Source organism: Triturus cristatus, chromosome 4_1, assembly GCF_964204655.1.
Source record: "Triturus cristatus chromosome 4_1, aTriCri1.1, whole genome shotgun sequence".
NCBI lineage: Eukaryota > Metazoa > Chordata > Amphibia > Caudata > Salamandridae > Triturus > Triturus cristatus.
Genome location: NC_140585.1, coordinates 547,741,790 through 547,761,442, shown reverse-complemented (window position 1 = coordinate 547,761,442; position 19,653 = coordinate 547,741,790). Strand labels below are relative to the sequence as shown.

General features: G+C 49.4%; 1 protein-coding gene across 1 annotated transcript in view; it reads right to left on the bottom strand.

Moving 5' to 3' along the window:
- Positions 1-8,845: 8,845 nt before the first annotated feature.
- ECHDC3 (enoyl-CoA hydratase domain containing 3) overlaps positions 8,846-19,653 on the bottom strand; it is a 162,119-nt gene continuing 151,311 nt past the window's right edge. The window contains exon 5 of the mRNA XM_085652857.1: positions 8,846-9,442. Within this exon, the coding sequence (XP_085508983.1) occupies positions 9,122-9,442 (321 nt within the window). The 3' untranslated portion in view covers positions 8,846-9,121. The remainder of the gene's footprint in view (positions 9,443-19,653) is intronic.

The window sequence follows — 19,653 nt, the reverse complement described above, 5'->3', positions numbered from 1 at the left end:
ATCTCAAAAATACTCACTTACCATTGCTATCTAGAAGGCCAGGGCTTCAGTCCTCTGTGCAAAACATCTGAGTTAGGCATGTGTTGATTTCTTCATAGATCTTTTTAGTGTGGTTCTGCTTCTTCATCCCACCAAACTCTGAATTTATTAAGGGCTCTACAACTGTAGGTTTCAGCATTTTCTCTCGAACAAGTTTGGGCATGTGTGTAAAACTAATACTAGCTAGGTTTTCAGAATTCAATATTCTCACCCCAAGTATCTGCTGCCTTCATTATTCCATCCACCCAGCCTGTCACAAAGCAATTAAGCATAATCGGTTCGATATTCACAATAAGGAGCAGATCCTCAACCCTACACAAGAGACACCAGTGGTAAGGAAAATGTTACTTACCCAGTAAGCAGCTGTTCTTGGCATGTAGAGCTGTAGATTCACATGCTTTGCATACTCCTGCCATCTAGTGTTGGGTCCGAATGTTTGCAAGTTGTTTTTCTTCAAAGAAGTCTTTCCAGACACAAGGTAAGCAGACTCCTCCTTTCGGTGATAGTGTGCATGGGCATTGACTCCATTGTTAGATTGTTTTCCCGCAGAGAGTGAGAATGGAGTTAGTAAGTGTAGAATAAAGATGTGCATGCGTATGTATAGGAGTAAGAGACTGCAACAGTTATAGGTATCCAGCGAGGCGGGTGGGTGCATGTGAATCTATAGCTCTACATGCCAAGAACAAATGCTTACTGGGTAAGTAACATTTTCCGTTTGAGGCATGTGAGCTGTAGATCACATGCTTTGCATAGATTATAAGCGTTACAACAAACAAATGATGGACGGAATGCTGACAATGCAGACATTCTCCCCCAGTCAAGAGATCTGGGTTAAATCCATCGTTCTTTTGCCCACTACGCCACCCCAGTTCAGACATGGCCATATGCAAATCAGTCTTAACCCTGTGCCTCATGGGAACAGTCCAGCCCGAACTGCCAAGCCATGTCTTCCCTGGACCGGAATCAAGCATCCTAGGACCGGTTTCTGGCTATCAGCCGTCATCAGCCAGGATAGCTTGACTCCAGTGGCGTAGTGAGCACGGGTCCCACGTCTGGGAATACCCATCCCACTTAGGGCGAAAAGCGTTACAACAAACAAATGATGGACGGAATGCTGACAATGCAGACATTCTCCCCCAGTCAAGAGATCTGGGTTAAATCCATCGTTCTTTTGCCCACTACGCCACCCCAGTTCAGACATGGCCATATCCAAATCAGTCTTGACCCTGTGCCTCATGGGAACAGTCCAGCCCGAACTACCAAGCCATGTCTTCCCTGGACCGGAATCAAGCATCCTAGGACCGGTTTCTGGCTATCAGCCGTCATCAGCCAGGATAGCTTGACTCCAGTGGCGTAGTGAGCACGGGTCCCACGTCTGGGAATACCCATCCCACTTAGGGCGAAAAGCGTTACAACAAACAAATGATGGACGGAATGCTGACAATGCAGACATTCTCCCCCAGTCAAGAGATCTGGGTTAAATCCATCGTTCTTTTGCCCACTACGCCACCCCAGTTCAGACATGGCCATATGCAAATCAGTCTTGACCCTGTGCCTCATGGGAACAGTCCAGCCCGAACTGCCAAGCCATGTCTTCCCTGGACCGGAATCAAGCATCCTAGGACCGGTTTCTGGCTATCAGCCGTCATCAGCCAGGATAGCTTGACTCCAGTGGCGTAGTGAGCACGGGTCCCACGTCTGGGAATACCCATCCCACTTAGGGCGAAAAGCGTTACAACAAACAAATGATGGACGGAATGCTGACAATGCAGACATTCTCCCCCAGTCAAGAGATCTGGGTTAAATCCATCGTTCTTTTGCCCACTACGCCACCCCAGTTCAGACATGGCCATATGCAAATCAGTCTTGACCCTGTGCCTCATGGGAACAGTCCAGCCCGAACTGCCAAGCCATGTCTTCCCTGGACCGGAATCAAGCATCCTAGGACCGGTTTCTGGCTATCAGCCGTCATCAGCCAGGATAGCTTGACTCCAGTGGCGTAGTGAGCACGGGTCCCACGTCTGGGAATACCCATCCCACTTAGGGCGAAAAGCGTTACAACAAACAAATGATGGACGGAATGCTGACAATGCAGACATTCTCCCCCAGTCAAGAGATCTGGGTTAAATCCATCGTTCTTTTGCCCACTACGCCACCCCAGTTCAGACATGGCCATATGCAAATCAGTCTTGACCCTGTGCCTCATGGGAACAGTCCAGCCCGAACTGCCAAGCCATGTCTTCCCTGGACCAGAATCAAGCATCCTAGGACCGGTTTCTGGCTATCAGCCGTCATCAGCCAGGATAGCTTGACTCCAGTGGCGTAGTGAGCACGGGTCCCACGTCTGGGAATACCCATCCCACTTAGGGCGAAAAGCGTTACAACAAACAAATGATGGACGGAATGCTGACAATGCAGACATTCTCCCCCAGTCAAGAGATCTGGTTAAATCCATCGTTCTTTTGCCCACTACGCCACCGCATAGATTATAAAGCAGTATTTTCCCAAAGCGGTGGCTAACCTGAAGCTGTTGCAGTTATCTGAAAGAGTGTTCGAAGTACTTCCTGGCCTACATTAGCTTGTTGCTTCGCTAACACATCTACACAATAGTTCTTGGTGAATGTGTGCGGAATAGACCATGTTGCAACGTTACAGATGTCAGCTGTGGGAATGTTTCCTAAGAAAGTCATAGTAGCCCCTATTTTGTGAGTTGAATGTGCTCTAGGGAGTATTGGTAAAGATGTCTGAATACATTTCACAATTCATCTAGCAATACCTGATTTAGATATAGGATTGCCTTTGTGTGGTGGAGAAAAAGCAACCAAGAGTTGTTTTGCGAAATGGTTTTGTTATTTCTATGTAATATAGCAAAGCTCTTCTAACATCTAAAGTGTGTAGAGCTTGTTCTGCCACTGAATCTGGTTGAGGAAGAAACACAGGTAACTCAACCGATTTACTGATGTGAAAGGCAGATACTACTTTAGGTAGAGATTTAGGGTTAGTACGAAGAACCATTTTGTCTTTGTGGAGCTGGAAAAATGGTTCCTCTATGGTTAGTGCCTGTAGCTCACCCACTTTCCTCAGTGTGGTATTAGCAATGAGGAAAGCGACTTTCCATGAAAGAAATTGCAGTTCACATTTATGCATTGGTTAAAAAGGTGGACCCATTAATCGCGCAAGGACTATGTTAATATTCCACACAAGGGCAGGTGGAAGTCTTGGTGGTATTACCCTTTCTAATCCTCCCATAAAGGCTTTGATAACTACTCTAAACAGAGACAAGTGCTGTCTATTTTGTATGTACGCAGCTACTGTAGCGAGATATAAGAGGATGAATGTGTATGCTAATCCTGACCGCTGCAAGTGTAGTAAATAAGATGGTATTTTGTATGGAAACATCCTAATGATTGATATTGTTATTATTAGAATATATAACAAATCGTTTCCATGTAGGTGCATAACAAGCTCTTATAGTAAACTTTCTGTCCTCTTTTATGATATTCATACAGTCTGGTAGAAGATTCAGATAACCACATTCTATGACTTCAGGAGCCAGGTCGAGTTCTTTGAAATCTGGATGTCTTTTTTCTCCATGGCTCTGAGTGAGGAGACTAGATGTGAGATGCAGCTTTTGATGTGGAACTACTGATATCTCCAACAGAGTTGTGAACCAAGGTTGAAGGGCTCATGTGGGAGCTACTAGGATTAGTGTGAGGGATGATTGCCTGAGCTTCCGAACCACTAGTGAGATGAGTGGGAGAGACGGAAAAGAGTAGGCAAATATCCCTGACCAGTTCATCCATAGTGCATTGCCTTTGGAGAATGGGTGTGGATACTTGGAGGTGAAGCTTGGGCATTTTCCGTTTTCATGCGTGGCAAATAGATCTATTTGGGGAAAACCCCAACGTTGAAAGTATGGGAGGAGAACTTGAGGGTGAAGTTCCCACTCGTGGATTTGTTGCTTTTGTCTGCTGAGAAGGTTGGCAATTTGATTGTTTACTCCTGAAAGGTGTTCTGCTAGGAGATACATCCTGTGGTGTATGGCCCACTACCAAATGGCTTGTGCTAGTAGTACAGTTGTGTGTCCCCCGGTTTTGTATATAGTACATGGCTGTCATGTTGTCGGTGCGGACTAAGACAGCTTTGCCTACAAGGTGAATTTGAAAAGCTTTGAGCGCTAGAAACACAGCTAGCAGCTCTAGGTGATTTATGTGAAGCTGTATTTGCTTTTGACTCCACATGCCTTGAATTGTGCGATCTTGGAGATGAGCTCCCCAACCAGTGAGCAACGCATCTGCTGTTAACACTGTCTGTGGAACAGGGTCGATGAAGGTCTGCCCTTTGGACAGATTTTGTGGGTTCCACTACTGCAGAGAGCGATGGGTGCAGCCGTTTACCAACACTAGATCGGTTAATTGACCCTGCGACTGGTTCCACTGACTCGCTAAACATTGTTGAAGGGGACGCATGTGAAGCCTTGCCTGAGGAACAATCATGATGCAAGACGCCATCATTTCCAAAAGTTGCAGGTACACTTGAGCTGGTAGTGAGTGGTTGGGCTGAAACTGGGCGATTAGAGCCTGAACATTGCGAATTCTGGCTGCACTGGTAGAAGCTAGAGCTTTTTGAGTATCTAAAGTGGCTCCCAGATAGGTTTGTGTGTTGGAAGATTGAAGATGAGACTTTAACTCAAGTACGGGAAGACATGAATGTGTTGTCTTCGCAGGTGAGCAGCGACTGCTGCGAGGCGTTTGGTGAATACTCTGGGAGCAGTGGTGACCCCAAATGCAAGCACTTTGAACTGGTAATGCTGCTCCGCTATCACAAATCTGAGATATTTGCTATGAGAGGGATGTATTGGAATATGGAAATATGCGCCCTTTAGGTCTAGAGTAGACAAAGTCGCCTTGCTGTAGAAGTGGGAGCACTTGTTAGTGTTACCATGTGAAAATGATGTGATTGTATGTAATGATTTAGTTCTCTAAGGGCTAGTATGGGGCAGAGAGAGCTGTCCTTTTTGGGCATTAGAAAATATAGGGAGTACACGCCCGGCTCTTGATATAGTAGCGGCACAGGCTCTACGACTCCCTTTAGTAGGAGAGACTGAACCTCTTTTTTTGACGATGTGTAGATGCTGTGGTGACATTTTGTGTGAACGTGGGGGAATGTTTTGAGGATCGTTGGTATGCTCCAGGCAATAACCAGATTGGATCATTCCTAGCACCCATCTGTCTGTAGTTATTGATTGCCAGACAGGGAGAAATTGTGTGTGAAAAACGTCCCCTGACAGGTGTTGAATGATTGGGGGAAGCAGAGGCAAGTCACTGTTTGTTGGGTGAGGGGGGGGGGGGAAGTACATGTTGTGGAACCTTTACCCCTACCCTTCCCGTTGTTGCCTCTGTACCCTCCTCTAAAAATACCTCTTAAAGAGGTGGACTGATTGTTGCCTTTGTATGGTGTAGTGGCAGTGTCTGCCTCTACGCCTTACAATGATAGAAGGAGCGAGGGAAGGATCCCAGATTGGACAGGGACAGTAGGGCTCCCATAGATTTTGCAATGTCTGTGTCCTTTATCATTTTCTCTAAGGAGGTGTCTACAATGGGACAAACGAGATGTTCGTCGAACGGTGTGTTCAGAATGGAAGCTTGGACTTCGGGTTTAAACCCGGAAATTCTTAACCAGGCTGGTCTTCTTAATAAAACACTGGTATTAATGGCCCTAGCTGCAGTGTCAACGGCATCTAAAGCACACCTAATTGACGAATTCGAGACGAGCTTCCCTTCTTGTATTAAGTCTTGAGTCTTGGATTTATGATAATCTGGTAGAAATTGGAGGAATTACTCTATTTCCTCCCAGTGCGCTCTGTCGTACCTGGCTAGAACGGCCTGGGTTTTAGCAATATGCCAGTGATTTGCTGCTTGGGCGGCTACTCTTTTGCCTGGAGGAGTCTATTAGTTTAGATTCTTTTTCTGGAGGGGAGTATCCCCTGACATTTGTGAGTTTGCCCATTTCCGGGTATTACAAACCACTAAAGAATCTAATGGTAATTGGCCTTTAATGAAAGCTGGATCTGATGGTGCAGGTTTATATTTCTTATCTATTCTAGGGGTGAGAATGTGTGCACAAACCGGGTCTTTAAATATGTTGTCCGCATGTCTCAACATACCTTTGTGCATCGGGAGTGTGTAGCTTGATCTCTGTGAAGTACTAAGGGTATCAAAGAGAAAGTACTCCTCTAGAGATTCCTTATGTAATTGAACCCCATGATATTCATCAGTCCCATTTAATAGCTCTATATAGCCTACATTATCATCTGGTGGAGAAGGCTTTGTAGGATAAAGGTCAGGATCATTATCTGTAGGTGAATCAGTATTGAAATCCGTCTGCAGGCATAGTATCATCTCCCCTTCACGATCATCCTGATCATTAGGTGTTTGTGGTTATGGTGAATTAGTAGGTGTTATCAGTAAATTTTTGTTTTGTGGGGAAGGAGGTACTAGAGGAGGAGGAGAAGGGTTAGTACCAACTGTTTCATTTTAAGAGGAATGTGATAAGTGTTCTCTGGCTCTGGTTTGCAATTAAGTGGCAATTTGGTGGAAATATGTCCAGTTTTAGGGTTAATAAACAGTTCTTTTTGTTTTGGGTCCGGTTTAGAAGGCGGGACGTCGAAACTGGGCTCCTGTTGCGGTAAAGGAGCATTTTTGTGTTTAGGTGCCAAGATTTTTTGTGGCGTGTTTTCGGTGCCAAAGCTTTCGGATCTGAAGAAGCTCCGAGACTGGTTTCGGTCTCGAGGCCGAAGGTTTCAGCTCGGTGCCCGAGTGTGGCCGACTCGATCCAGAGCCGGAAGGCTTTTGTGTCTGTTTCGGTGCAGAGCCGGCAGGCGGGGCGTTGGAAACATTTTATCGGTGACGACCTTGGCCCGAAGGCGGGACCGTAGCCTTTTTCTTGCGCTGACTTGGACTTTGGGGCAAGGGAGTTTTGGTACTCACGATACGCTGACCTTGCGGAATCTCTTCGTCCACATCGGAGCTGGATTCTGAGAAGGAAACAAGCTCCTCTTGTTCTTCCTCAGCTGCTAGTGCGTTGTAAGTCTCTTGTTCGGAATTTTCTCCGAAGAGGTCCGGAATGTTTTGACTTTGCATTTCGTGACGTCGAGCCCAACGGTCACAGAACGTTTTCTTCGATCGGAAAGATCTACACGTGTCGCAGTCCTGTTCGTTGTGCTCTGGGGATAAGCACAAGTTGCACAGATTGTGTGAGTCGGTGCGCAGAAACTTTGCGTGGCACCTGGGACAGAATTTAAATGGAGTCTGATCCACCGACTGCAAGGTGGACCGACGCTGCTAGGCCCAACCACCTTCCACGAATTTCCCGATCGAAAAGAGTTTTCTAAACTGATACGATATGCGGAGAATGGGGTATGGGATCAAAAACAATACCATCGAGGGTAAGTGGATTGCGCACCAAGGGGAAACCGAGGAACGGTTTTGAACCGGAGCGCAGCAATACATGTCCGAAACCAATGGCAGAAAAAAAAATCTAACAATGGAGTCGATACCCATGCGCACGATCACTGAAAGTAGTAGTCACCTTACCTCGTGAGTGGAAAGACTTCTTTGAAGAAAAACAACTTGCAAACATCCGGACCCATCACTAGATAGCAGGAATTTGCAAAGCATGTGATCTACAGCTCACATGCCTCGAACATGTTATTTCCTCACAGAGGGATTTTGTGAATTTTTGCTAAGGCACTAAGGAAGTATGGTCTATCTTTCAAGGGCTCTTACAAAAGAACACACATTGTAAATAATCTAGGAATTTACCAGAACAACGGACCTATAAATCATTTTTGTTTCCCGAAATGAAATATTCAACTAAAAAGATGCAAATAGGCTAAGCCCGTTTAGGACCCAAAACTAGAAATTATGGAAATAAAGTATTATTTACAACATAATTTAATAGTAATGACTCCCGTATTGTTATTAAGTGCCTTGAGAAAATAGCATACCACAATAGTCAACAGATCTGGAATGGCTCACATCAATATTTCTCACAGAAATTGTTACACACCTAGACACTTTAAAGAATATGGGGAAACGCCAGGATTCACCGATGAGACAAGGACTCTGAATGAGCAACTAGGAGTCTCGCTGAGAATTCCATTGCTAGTCTTTGTCAGGAAGCTTCTAAACAATGTTCTGGGATGATCCCAGAACATACCTAAGATCATTATCTTCCTCAAGTTCCAGTATGCTAATATTTTGACAATCACTAATAAGTAAATATTAGTAGGATTTCCAAAACTGTCAGGTCATAGTGCAGTTTACTAATACATCAGTTGTTTAATATCTGTGATGACGCTCTTGTAGCAGGAGAAGAATCTATCTAGAATTCCAACTCTGAGTACCAACCATTGCTGTCCCTACCTGTAAAAAGAAAATCAGGCATAAAGACAATATTCAGGGCCACTGCAACAACGTAGGTGCTGAGACTCTTGCCATGTAATGAATGTTTCTCTGCCTGCTCTATCACACGGTGCGTGGATAAGATGACTTTGGAATATTTTATGTTAATTTTGCAATCATGCCATGCTCTCCTAGATTGTGTTATTACTCAGCTCTGTGGAGGGTACGGACATAACAGCTGACCTGGTTCTGGTTTACTTTATTTCCAGCTTTAAATATAAGCTTGGGAGTGGCTTTTATGACCATTTGGGATGCAGTTTTAATCAGGAGATCCTACCTAAATTACTCTAGTCTTTCAACTTTATGTTATTATGTTTTTAATACAGTAACAATGTAGAGTATTGTAAAATGTTCAGGCATGCTTTTATTTTCTTATTGCACATGGTTAATAGCTATGGAGAACAATGAAACTAAATGAAACCTTCAAAAATCTTAATCGGTTTCCAAGAATGTTCCTGTTCTGTAAATGACTGACCTCTCAAAGAGACAAAAATAACTTGAATGCAATAGAAATATTTCAGTCTTAAATGCCATAATGGTATCTAAGTAATATGGTATCTCTTTAATCAGGCAATAGGCACATATAAAAACGACTTCTCTTTTCACATTGTTTTAAGTTATTCCATTTTATGGGACCAAATCGGCTTTCGCTTGTGAAAGAAAGCTTCAATGCCTTCTTTTCCATCCCTAAGTGACAAATTATCCACCATGGCCTCTGATGCTATTTCATATGCAGAAACAATACTTTGTGTCATTTGTCTATAGAAGACGGCCTTCCCTAGAGCAACAATAGACCGGCTGGTTGAACATATTTTCTGCGCAATTTTCATGGTCTCTTCTTCCAGCTTGTCTTCTGGCACCACTTTGCTCACAAGCCCATGGAGTAAAGCATCCTTAGCTGATATGGGTTCCCCAGTAAATAACATTTCTAAGGCAACCTGTAAAAAAGAAAAAAATACTATTTACTCACTTTGGTAATTCTTAAGCTAGTAGAATCGGCTTCACTCACCTCTTTGTCCTTACTGACAGGGGGAACCAGGCTACCTTTGCATAGCATAGATAATCTTTTAAAATCAAGCATTGGCAATGGCAAATGAACTGGGTTATAACCAAAGGTACTTCTTCAGTGCCTGGTGAGTTTAGACACTGAATAAGTCATCCAACGTGGTCTTTGCCACTTAACCTTATACTCATTCATTAATCTATTAACCAAAAGATTCCAGCATTCACCTACCAACCCAGCCACTAAAAAACAAACACACACACAAGCTCAACAAGCATATGCAAGATACATTTAAAAAACATAAAAGCGGGGCGTGTCCAAGATGGCGACGGAGTAGGACGTGTTTTTAGTCCCTCCGCCGCTGCGCTTACCTAGCGTTGTTAGCAGCTTCCTCCCTGAACCCTGCCGGCCTCTCTAAAGCTGGTGCGGTCCCTCCGGTGGTCAGGGTGGTGACCTGATGCTGGTGGCGGGCCTGTAGGTGCGGAGAGAGTCACCCAGAGGCGAAGGGGCCTGTACTGGGGCCGAGCAGAGCAAGCCGGGGAGCTCGCGCTGGACGGAGGCTGGAGGCGGGGCTACCCGCGGGGATGCAGTGACAGAGCAAGCCGGGGAGCTCGAGCGGAGCAGTGGCCGGAGGTGGGGCTACCCGCGGCGATGCGGTGACGGCCCTGCGGAGTGCGGATCGGCCCCTGCGGCCGGCGATCTGGCAGCCTCGTGAGGGTGTGGTGCCCTGCAGGACCTCCCGGAGTCTACCCGGCCGCCACAGTGTTGGAACGCGGCGGACGGCCGCTTTGCTGAGTTGCGCTGCCGGCGGGGGACCGGGACCCCGATCGACCTCGCGGCCGCCGCGGGGCGGTTCCCGGGGGACGCCTGCCTGTCTGCATCTGCTCCGACGGTGGCCGGGGGGAAGGCTGGCCTCACCTTTCCTCCCACTTTGGCGCGGAGCGCCTCGGACGCCAGAACAGCCGACCTGCACAGAACCGCAGGGCCGCAGCGGTAAGGAGCCCCGGCTGGGGGCAGGGACTGAGACTGAGGAGTGGTTGCGTGGGCCCCTTGCCCTGACCGGCCCAGGAGGGTGTTTCACTGGCGAGTGGTGGGGGGCTTTCTCGACGCTTTGCCCCCGGAGGCTGTATCCCGGTCCAGAGGATTGCTGGCGGAGGGGGGCCTAGGGGACGGGTCCCGTCCTGGAGAGGTCCCCGTGCCCTGCGGCTGGACAGAGGTGGTGCCCGGAGACTGCCGGGGAGAGTGAGGGTGGCCGGAGCAGTGGCTTTGCGCGTCTGGGGGCCCCTGTGGAGTGACCTGAAGTGCTGGAGGACTGCCGACCCACGCGGGAGTGTGCGCTTTCTCCGCCTTCGCTCTAGGTTGGGAAGGCCTGGCCGAGAGTCCAGTGCATTGGTGGTGGCTTGGACTGGTTACGAGGGGGACGCTACGTCAGGAGGAGCCCAGAGAGTCCGTCGCCATCCCGAACTGGCCGTGAGCTCCTGAAGAAGAGGATCTAGAAACGGTGGGCGGTGTGCCGTCCGGACTGGCGCTTGGGGGGCCTTACAGCGATAGGAAGCCATTCGAGGGAGGCCACCTCAGCGAGCCGAGATCGAGCGGCGGGGGACGCTGCCTTACTCTGCATTTGCGTGTTCGTGGTCCGTCCTATTGAGCGTGATGACCAGCAAGCCCGGCAAGGGGAAGTCCGGCAGGGAGGGGCCTCTGAGGGGGGGGGCGGCCAGCAACGCCTCCCGGGCCCAGCGTCTCCCCCCGGCAGCGAGGTGATGAGGCGCCGGCGACTAAGGCTTTTATGCTGGAGCTCTTCTCTGCAATCAAGGAGGACATCTCGGAGCTTCGTACCCAGCTTGCCTCGGATCTCAGGGACGTGAGGAGAGAGGTAGATGGTATCGGCGAACGGGTGGCGACGCTGGAAGAGCATGATTTGGGGCTAGCGGGAGACGTGCACCAACTCCAACAGGATGTGCTGCGGCTGACGGAGCAGAACCTGGATCTCCAAGCCCATGCGGAGGACCTCGAAAACCGGTCCCGCCGGAATAATATCCGCATCCGAGCGGTACCATGGGATGGCGAGGCGGGAGACCTGCGTGGCTACGTGGAGGCCCTCTTCCTGCAGGTTCTTGCCGAGGCCGATCTTCAAGAGGTCAAGATGGACAGGGTGCATAGAGTGGGTCTGCCGAGGGGTGCGGGGGCTCCCCCCCGGACAATCTGGTCTGCGTTCAAGACTTTCAGCTCAAGGAGCGCATCCTTCGGAAAGCGAGGGGTCTTGCCGATCTGCAGTTCAGGGGGCACCGTCCCCAACTGTTTCAGGACTTGGCGGCGTCAACACTCCAGAAGAGACGCGACTTTAAACCAGTGACGTCCTTCCTGCGTGATCATGATGTGGCATACTCCTGGGGCCATCCTTTTCGTCTCATCTTCAGGCGGCAGAACAGACTGGTCCAGCTCAGTTCCTTGCAGGCTGCCAAAGACCTCCTCGGATTGGACAGCGCAGCCCCGTCCCCGAGGGATGGCCGATCGCCGTCGCGGCGCCGGCGGCGCGCCTCCTCTTGGCATAAAGTGGGGCGTCCCATAACGCAGAATAGGCCTGATCCCACGGCCAGCCAACAAGAAAGGAATGGGGCAGTGGCCTCTGTGGTAAATGTAACGGTGATGCCGCCGCAGGACAGCTCGTCAGCGGCCTGAGGGAAGACGGGAGGCTGATAAGCGTCGGAGGGACACCCCCCTCTCTTCAGGTACCGTGGGTGAATATGTACTTTTGGGGAAGACGCCCCGGGCTGGAGAGCAGAAGGACCAGTGACTGCTATCTGGGGTCCTGCTCTCAGGGGGTCTCAACACTGGCCCTCGCTGTGGACCTTTGGGTTCATGGGTTTCTTCTTTGTTGGGGACTGTTCATTTGGGGGTTAGGGGGGGTGGTTCTTTGTTGGGTTTTTGTTGGAGCAGGTATTGGGGCGGGGGCGGGGGGGGTGAGCGGGGTGGGGGGGGACCAGTGGTGGTGGCTCGCGGCTGTTGGAGTGCGTGGTGTGTGAGTGGCGTCTGATGGGGGAGGCGGGGAGGGAGGGTACCGAGACGATTGGTGAGGCTGGGGGGGCTATTGAGGCTCTTGGGGGGGGGGCTTCGCTTCTAGACACTATGGTTGGGAGTGGAGCAGTTGCTGGTTGGCGGAACACCTGAGGGTTTTTCTGTGGAGGGGACGGGTAGAGATGGATGGTGTGATGTGTGAATTATGCCAGTTACGATAGGAACTTGGAATGTGCAGGGTCTGAACTCCCCCCAGAAACGCCAGAAGGTCTGGAAATACATCCTGGATCACCACTTAGATGTGGTGGGATTGCAGGAGACCCACCTGGCCCGGAAGGATGAGTCTCGCTTGAAACACAAACAATTCCCCCTTATTTACAGGTCCTCGGCGACCTCCAAACATAGGGGGGTAGCCCTGATGATTCGCTCAACGCTTCAGTTTCAACCCTTGGGGGTCTGGAGCGATAGGGACGGCAGGTGGATTTTGGTCAAGGGTGTGCTGCTCGGTAAGACTTGCTCCTTTCTAGTGTTATATGCGCCCAATGCAGGCCAAAATCGGTTCCTTATAGAGTTGTTGCGCACAGTGGAGGATTTTATGGAGGGGGCACTGTTCGTGATGGGAGATTTCAACTTAGTCTGGGATAAGGATCTAGATAGTTCGCATCGCCAAAGGGCGGAGACTGGTCTCTTCTCCAACGAGCTGCGCCAGAGGTTTGTCGAACTGGGTCTGTTGGATGGCTGGCGCTCCGTAAACCCCCACTCTCGCGATTACACTTTTTTCTCTCATGTCCATCACTCTTACTCCCGGCTGGACCATATTTTTTACAGTCAATCCCTTCGGGGATCCCTGCGAGGGGCCAAGATCTTTCCTTTCTCTGTATCTGACCACGGTCTCTTCGCGATGGGCCTCTGCTGGGCACCGGAGGGGAATGCCCCGCGTAGGTGGTACTTCCCTGCCTCCCTGGTCCGCGATGAGTCCTCCTGCAAGGAGCTCCGTAAAGCGATTTGGGACTTCTTCGATCTCAACCCGGTGCATGACACCTCGGTCTTCAATACGTGGGACGCTTTCAAGGCATCAATACGGGGTAGTTGCCTGGCCTTTACAGCAGCTCTAAATCGTTTGAGGAGGACGGAGCGTGAGGCGTTAGAACGGGAACTCTCCGCACTAGAATTGGCTCACAAGACCAAGCCCTCCCAACAGACCTTGCGACCGCTGACTGCCCTTAGGGGCAAACTCCGGGCTCATTATAACAACAGAGCGGAGTTTACCCTCCTGAAGCTCCGCCACCTCTCCTACTCTCAGGGGAACAAGGTGGGGAAGCACCTGGCTCGCCAGCTTCGTCGAAAGCGGGAGAGGGACTATATAGGAGGAGTGCGGGATGCGGCTGGCGAGTTGAGGCACTGTGATGTTGCGAAGGCTGAGCTCTTCGGGGAGTACTATGCGCAGCTATAGGCGGGCAGCACTCTTGACCCCGTGGCCCAATTGGACTACTTGAACGCACTTCCGCTCCCTCGGGTATCGAGCGACTGGAATGAGCGCCTCTCCGCTCCCATTTCTCGAGAGGAGGTGCTCACCGCCATCAAGTCCTTGAAGCCCCATAAGGCGCCTGGGGCTGACGGGTTTTCGGCCCTCTTTTACCAGTCCTTTGCCGCTGACATCAGTGGCTTCTTGGTTCAGCTCTTCAACGCAATGGCCGACTCGGGGGTCTCCTCGGCTTCAATGGCGGAGGCGGTCATTTCCATTATCCCCAAGCCGGGTAAAGACCCCTCTACCTGCTCGTCGTATAGGCCGATCGCCCTACTCAACATTGACGCCAAACTCTACTCTTCTATCCTTGCAGCCCGACTGCAGGATCTTATGCCGGTCCTCATTCACCCTGACCAATCAGGCTTTATCAAGGGGCGGCAAATGCATGACAACATTAGAAGGGGGATTCACCTCATTGAGAAGGCCAACCGCTTTAATATCCCGGCGGTACTGCTCGGCCTAGACGCCGAGAAGGCGTTCGACCGGGTGGACTGGCACTTCCTGTTCCGAGCCTTGGCAGCGTTTGGGTTTTCGGACCGGTTCTTGACCATGCTTAGGGCTAACTATAGCGACCCCCGGTCACGGGTCATGGTCAACAGTCATTTCTCCGCTTTTTTCTCCCACTCGCGAGGCACGCGGCAGGGGTGCCCCCTTTCTCCGTTGCTCTTTGCCTTAAGCATAGAGCCTTTGGCGTTGGCGATCCGAGAGCAACCGGGCATACGAGGCTTGCCGTTCACGGGCGAACAGCACAAGATCTCCTTATTCGCGGATGATGTCTTGCTCTCCCTGGCCGAACCTGAGCACTCACTCCCCCAGGTCCAGGCGGCACTGGCGCAATTCGAGGCGGTGGCGGGCTTCAAGGTAAACTACGATAAATCATATATTCTTAACCTCACGCTTTCTGCGCCAGAGGTGGACCGCCTCCGACTCCTTTTGCCACTACCGTGGACCCACTCCTCATTACTTTACTTAGGGGTCCGCCTAACCCCCACGGTGGGGAAACTATTCTCGGCTAGTTTCCCTCCCCTTTTGGCCACGGTCCAGACTGACCTGTGCCGCTGGAAGCCGATGTTCATCTCGTGGCTAGGACGGATTCATGCGATCAAAATGACACTCCTCCCGAAGTTCTTATATCTATTCCAGGCTCTTCCTATTGTCTTGGACGGTGATTTTTTTCGGCGCATGCAGACCCTTCTGCTCCGCTTTGTGTGGCAGGGGGGTCGGGCTTGGTTCTCTTTTACCACCCTCCGGCGCCCTCGGGGAGAGGGGGGGGTGGGCCTACCGGAGCTGCGCCTCAACTCAGGGTTTTGGTGGAGTGGACTCAGCCCCTCTCGGAGAAACACTGGCTGCATATGGATAGAAGCGTGGCGGGGCGGACGATATGGGATTTAGTGTGGAGGCCAAAGGGGGACAGACCTCGGAACGCGTACATCAGCACGCCCACTGGTACCGCTCTAAAAGTATGGGATTCGGTATCTGGAGATGAGCGGTGGACTACATTCCCATCGCCCTTTACGCCCATACACTTCAACCCGTCATTCCCTCCTGCGATGCGAGAGGGGCCCTTCGATGCCTGGCGGGAGGGGGGCTGCCTGGCCCTCACACATTTATTTCATGACTATGCCCCGCTGACGTTTGCCAACTGTAGGCGCGACTACGGGGTTCCTCAATCGGAACAGTTCCGCCAAGCTCAAATGCTGCATTGGGCACTATCTGCGTCCGTTCGGGAGGCGGCGACCAGGCTGCCCACCCCCTTTGAGGTCTTTCTGTCCCGCTCCTCGTCCATGCGCGGGGCCATCTCCTTCCTGTATGGCCACCTTTTAGCCACGGTCGTTTCCCCGAGACCGCGATACATGGGCCTCTGGGAGGACCTCGTCGGCCGCGACATCACGAATACCGAGTGGCTCCGTCTCTGGAAAGATATGACCCAGTATAATCACTAGGTGGAACTGAGAGAGGCGCATCTCAAGACCATGCTGGATTGGTACCTCTCGCCCACCAAGCTGCACCGCATATTCCCTGCCTCCTCCGATAGATGCTGGAGGGGCTGTGGGTTGCTGGGGGACTTTCGCCATATCTGGTGGGATTGTCCGATCATCTGCCCCTACTGGGAGGAGATCTTGTCACACATTAAAGAGATCCTGGGATACCCGATCTCGGGCTCCTTGGCTCAGGTGCTACTGGGCCTCCGGGATCCACTCCTTGAGCGTCAAACCCGAGCGGACAGACAGATTCTCTGGCTTTGCATAGGTGCGGCCAAGATTACTCTGGCGGCAGCCTGGAAGAAAAAGGAAGCCCCGGCGATTTCGTTGTGGCATGCGAGGTTGTGGAAGTTGTTGAGCACGGAGAGAATGGCGGATATTTTTCTGGGTAACTTCAAGAATTTCATTTTCCGCTGGGGACCATTGGTTTGCTTTCTTTCTGTGGGTTTACCAGCTGCGGTGGCCCCACCGTCGACCCGAGCCCTCCATCTGTTTCAGCTATGAGTGTCTGTTGCGGATTGTAGTTAGCGTGTATGAGTGCTACCACCACTGGGGGAAGGGGGGGGGGGGTAGAGGTAGGGGGGTTTTAGTTTCGAGGGTGTTGCGTCATGCCTAGATGGCGAGGGGGAGGCTGGTAGCACTGGAGGTGGGGAAGGTGGCCCCAGTGGCCCGTGCTATGCTGGGGGTTGACAACTGGAAATGAGCTGAACTCCGCTACCCACTGCGCATGTGGAGCCGGGAAGTGGGCCCGTTGTCCCTGTAGGTCTTATGACTGGCGGCATTGGAGGACTAAGCTCTCGAACTTTCTTGCTCGCTGCGGTCTCCCCCCACACTTAATGTACCCCCTGCGTGGGAAGTTGTGCGCGGCTGGCGCTGGGTTTTTTTTGTTTTTTTTTCTTTTGTTTTCAACAAAATTAAATAAAGCTTTTACAAAAAAAACATAAAAGCTGAAAAAAGAACAAATGCCGCTAAGCACATGGTGAGCATGAGACTGCAATGGAGAAAAAATAAAAACTACTGTGGAAGGCCATCTTGGAATGGTATTTTGCATAGTGCATAATTTCTTTAAAGTTCTAAGATGGCTGCCACGTTTAGAAGAGACAGTCTGCCGTTTAGGAACTGTAAATCAAAGATACGCTATGCGCAATACCATTCAAGGATGGCCACTCAATAAACATTGCTCTAGGCAGCCATCATGGAATGATGTGTCATTGTTGTACGGATCTAAGATGAATATATATTGCTTCTAAACATGGTAGCAATCTGGGGACTGCCAAACAATGATAGCCTATGGACAAGACCATTTCAAGATGGCCACCTTTTTTTAAAGGCATTGTCAATAAGGGTGAGGCACACTGCTGATGAAATGTATGAAAGGAGAGTGGCCCAACAGCAGTGTCTGGAGAATAGCCAGATGTTCTATTAAACATAAAATACTAAGGAAAGAAGTGAAAAGGGACCTATAAAAGGAGAAAAATGAAATCTAAAAGACTGGCCCACCAGCCTTGGTGCAGTAACGTACTCATTTTCAGGTGGATGTGCACAACTGGCCAAGCAAATACTGTCATTCACAGGGCAACAGACATGGGGCTGACCCATTTTCAAATGTTACATGCTGTCATGGGCAGAAGCAGAACATGAATGACTTTTGAACGGATCGATGGCTGAAGAGGGCTGACTCAAAACCCCACTACATATGTATGTATTTTTTATGAAATTATAAATGTGTACAAAACTCGCTAGAGGAGTGAAACATACTTGTCAGTTCTTTTTTCTGAAAAGGGCATATTTCCTTTTTGGGCCAAGAGGCTCCTATAAAATTGGGGCTAACATGACATGGCGCCCAAAGTGAAACTTGGGCTCTGGGGGGCAGGGAACCCAAAATCAAGTGACACAAGCCTTACAGGGGACGTCTGAAGGTATTTTTAAAAATATGTTGCATATTTGCATGTTAAATATCACGTTACAATTGTACCATGACTGCTTTATACATTGAATTTTCAATGAGCAATTCAATAGCAGAACTGTCACAATTACATCATATAATACTAACACAATGGCTGTTACTTGTACTGTTAGGTCACATCATTATAATCAGTGTCTTATTTTACCATACGAGGCAAAATTATTTCCTATATAATTATATTGACGTAGGTCTCACTGTCAAGTTTTCCAAAGTTGTACTTATGTTTTGTTTTAAAATAATCCAAACGTTAACAGTTTAAACAAATAGCTTTAGGATCTGATAATTGGTGTTTGGTTTTGCTGTGGGGGAAGGGACATTGTGAGTTTTCAGCTGCCCTAGAGACAGGATAGCGGCTTCATACTTTGCAGAGGGAGGTCTTAGTGTGTGGGGGTGAGGTTCCATAGGCTAATCAGGGGGTTACATCCACTCAGCAGCATGTGCAGACCCCATGTCAGGTCAGTTACACTGCTGGCAATAGTAATCTGTATGCTACATTATATGGTCACTTTCCAATATTGTAGCATCTTCCTCTGATAGAAAGGACAATAACACTTTATCTCATTGGTAAGCTATGGGTTTTCTCCTAAATCCTCTTGCTTTTTCTTGGCACGGAGTAATACTTTCAGCCTCAGTGTTTTTTGGTCCCACTGCCTCCATTGTCAATTGTGGGGGCATTCGATGAATTCCAGGACATAATGTCGGCAACGGAGGGCTAAATCAATGATTCTAAATCAAGGATGCTGAAATAGGCCCCATAGGATCCCTTCGGTTGTAAGTAATCTAGACCTTTCTGCGGTGGGTTCTAGTTGTGCTGTGATCTTTCCCCAGTATTGCATATCATTTAGGTAGTCCTGGCCATGTGGAAAAACGTTACTTGTGTGCCTCCGGGTTTTTATGGGATGTGTCAAATTCGGCGAAGACTCCTGGGAGTGAGATACGTTTAATGTAAAATATTTAATTATGCGTCTTTAAAGTTGATGTCTCTCAAGAGCTCATGCGTGAGTGAGTGCTAAGATCTACTACCAGTTTTTAGTTGTTTACCTACATCGGTTTCTTATTTTGTTCCTGTTTCAGCTGTCTGGAGTTTTGTCATACTAATTATTGCTTTGTAAAACAACATAAGTTTTTTCCCCACAGTCCTTGGTGTACATCAACTGCCGAATGTCACGTGTTATTAGTTCTGTGTCTAACGCATCCCATTTCTCTCAGAAAGTGTTTTTTAGTACACCATGTTGTAGGGATAGTGCCAGAGCTGTCCTTTTGAGATTCCATTACTTTCAATTAGGTCTTGCAGCATTCTAAAAGTACCAGAGTGGTAGAGGTCTCCCTCTGTCAGTATTCCGCCACTCATCTTGGAACGCAGCATCACAGTCGTGGGAAACCCTCTGGGCTGGGATATTCCACCAGGTGCAAAGGCCGGAAACTAAAGCGGGCCCGCAGGTGTTTTGGTAAGAGTTTCCCTCGAGCTCTTCAGAGCAGAACTTAATGATTGAATGCTTATATTATCACAGGATTGCTTGCCCATTAGAACAAAGGTTCGTTTCCATTGTGAGATTTGTTTATGTGTGAACCCCGTTTCTACTGTCTGCTGAACCTCTATACATCTGGTGATCCAATGTAATTGTATCAAATCTGTGAGAAAGCTTAAATTTACA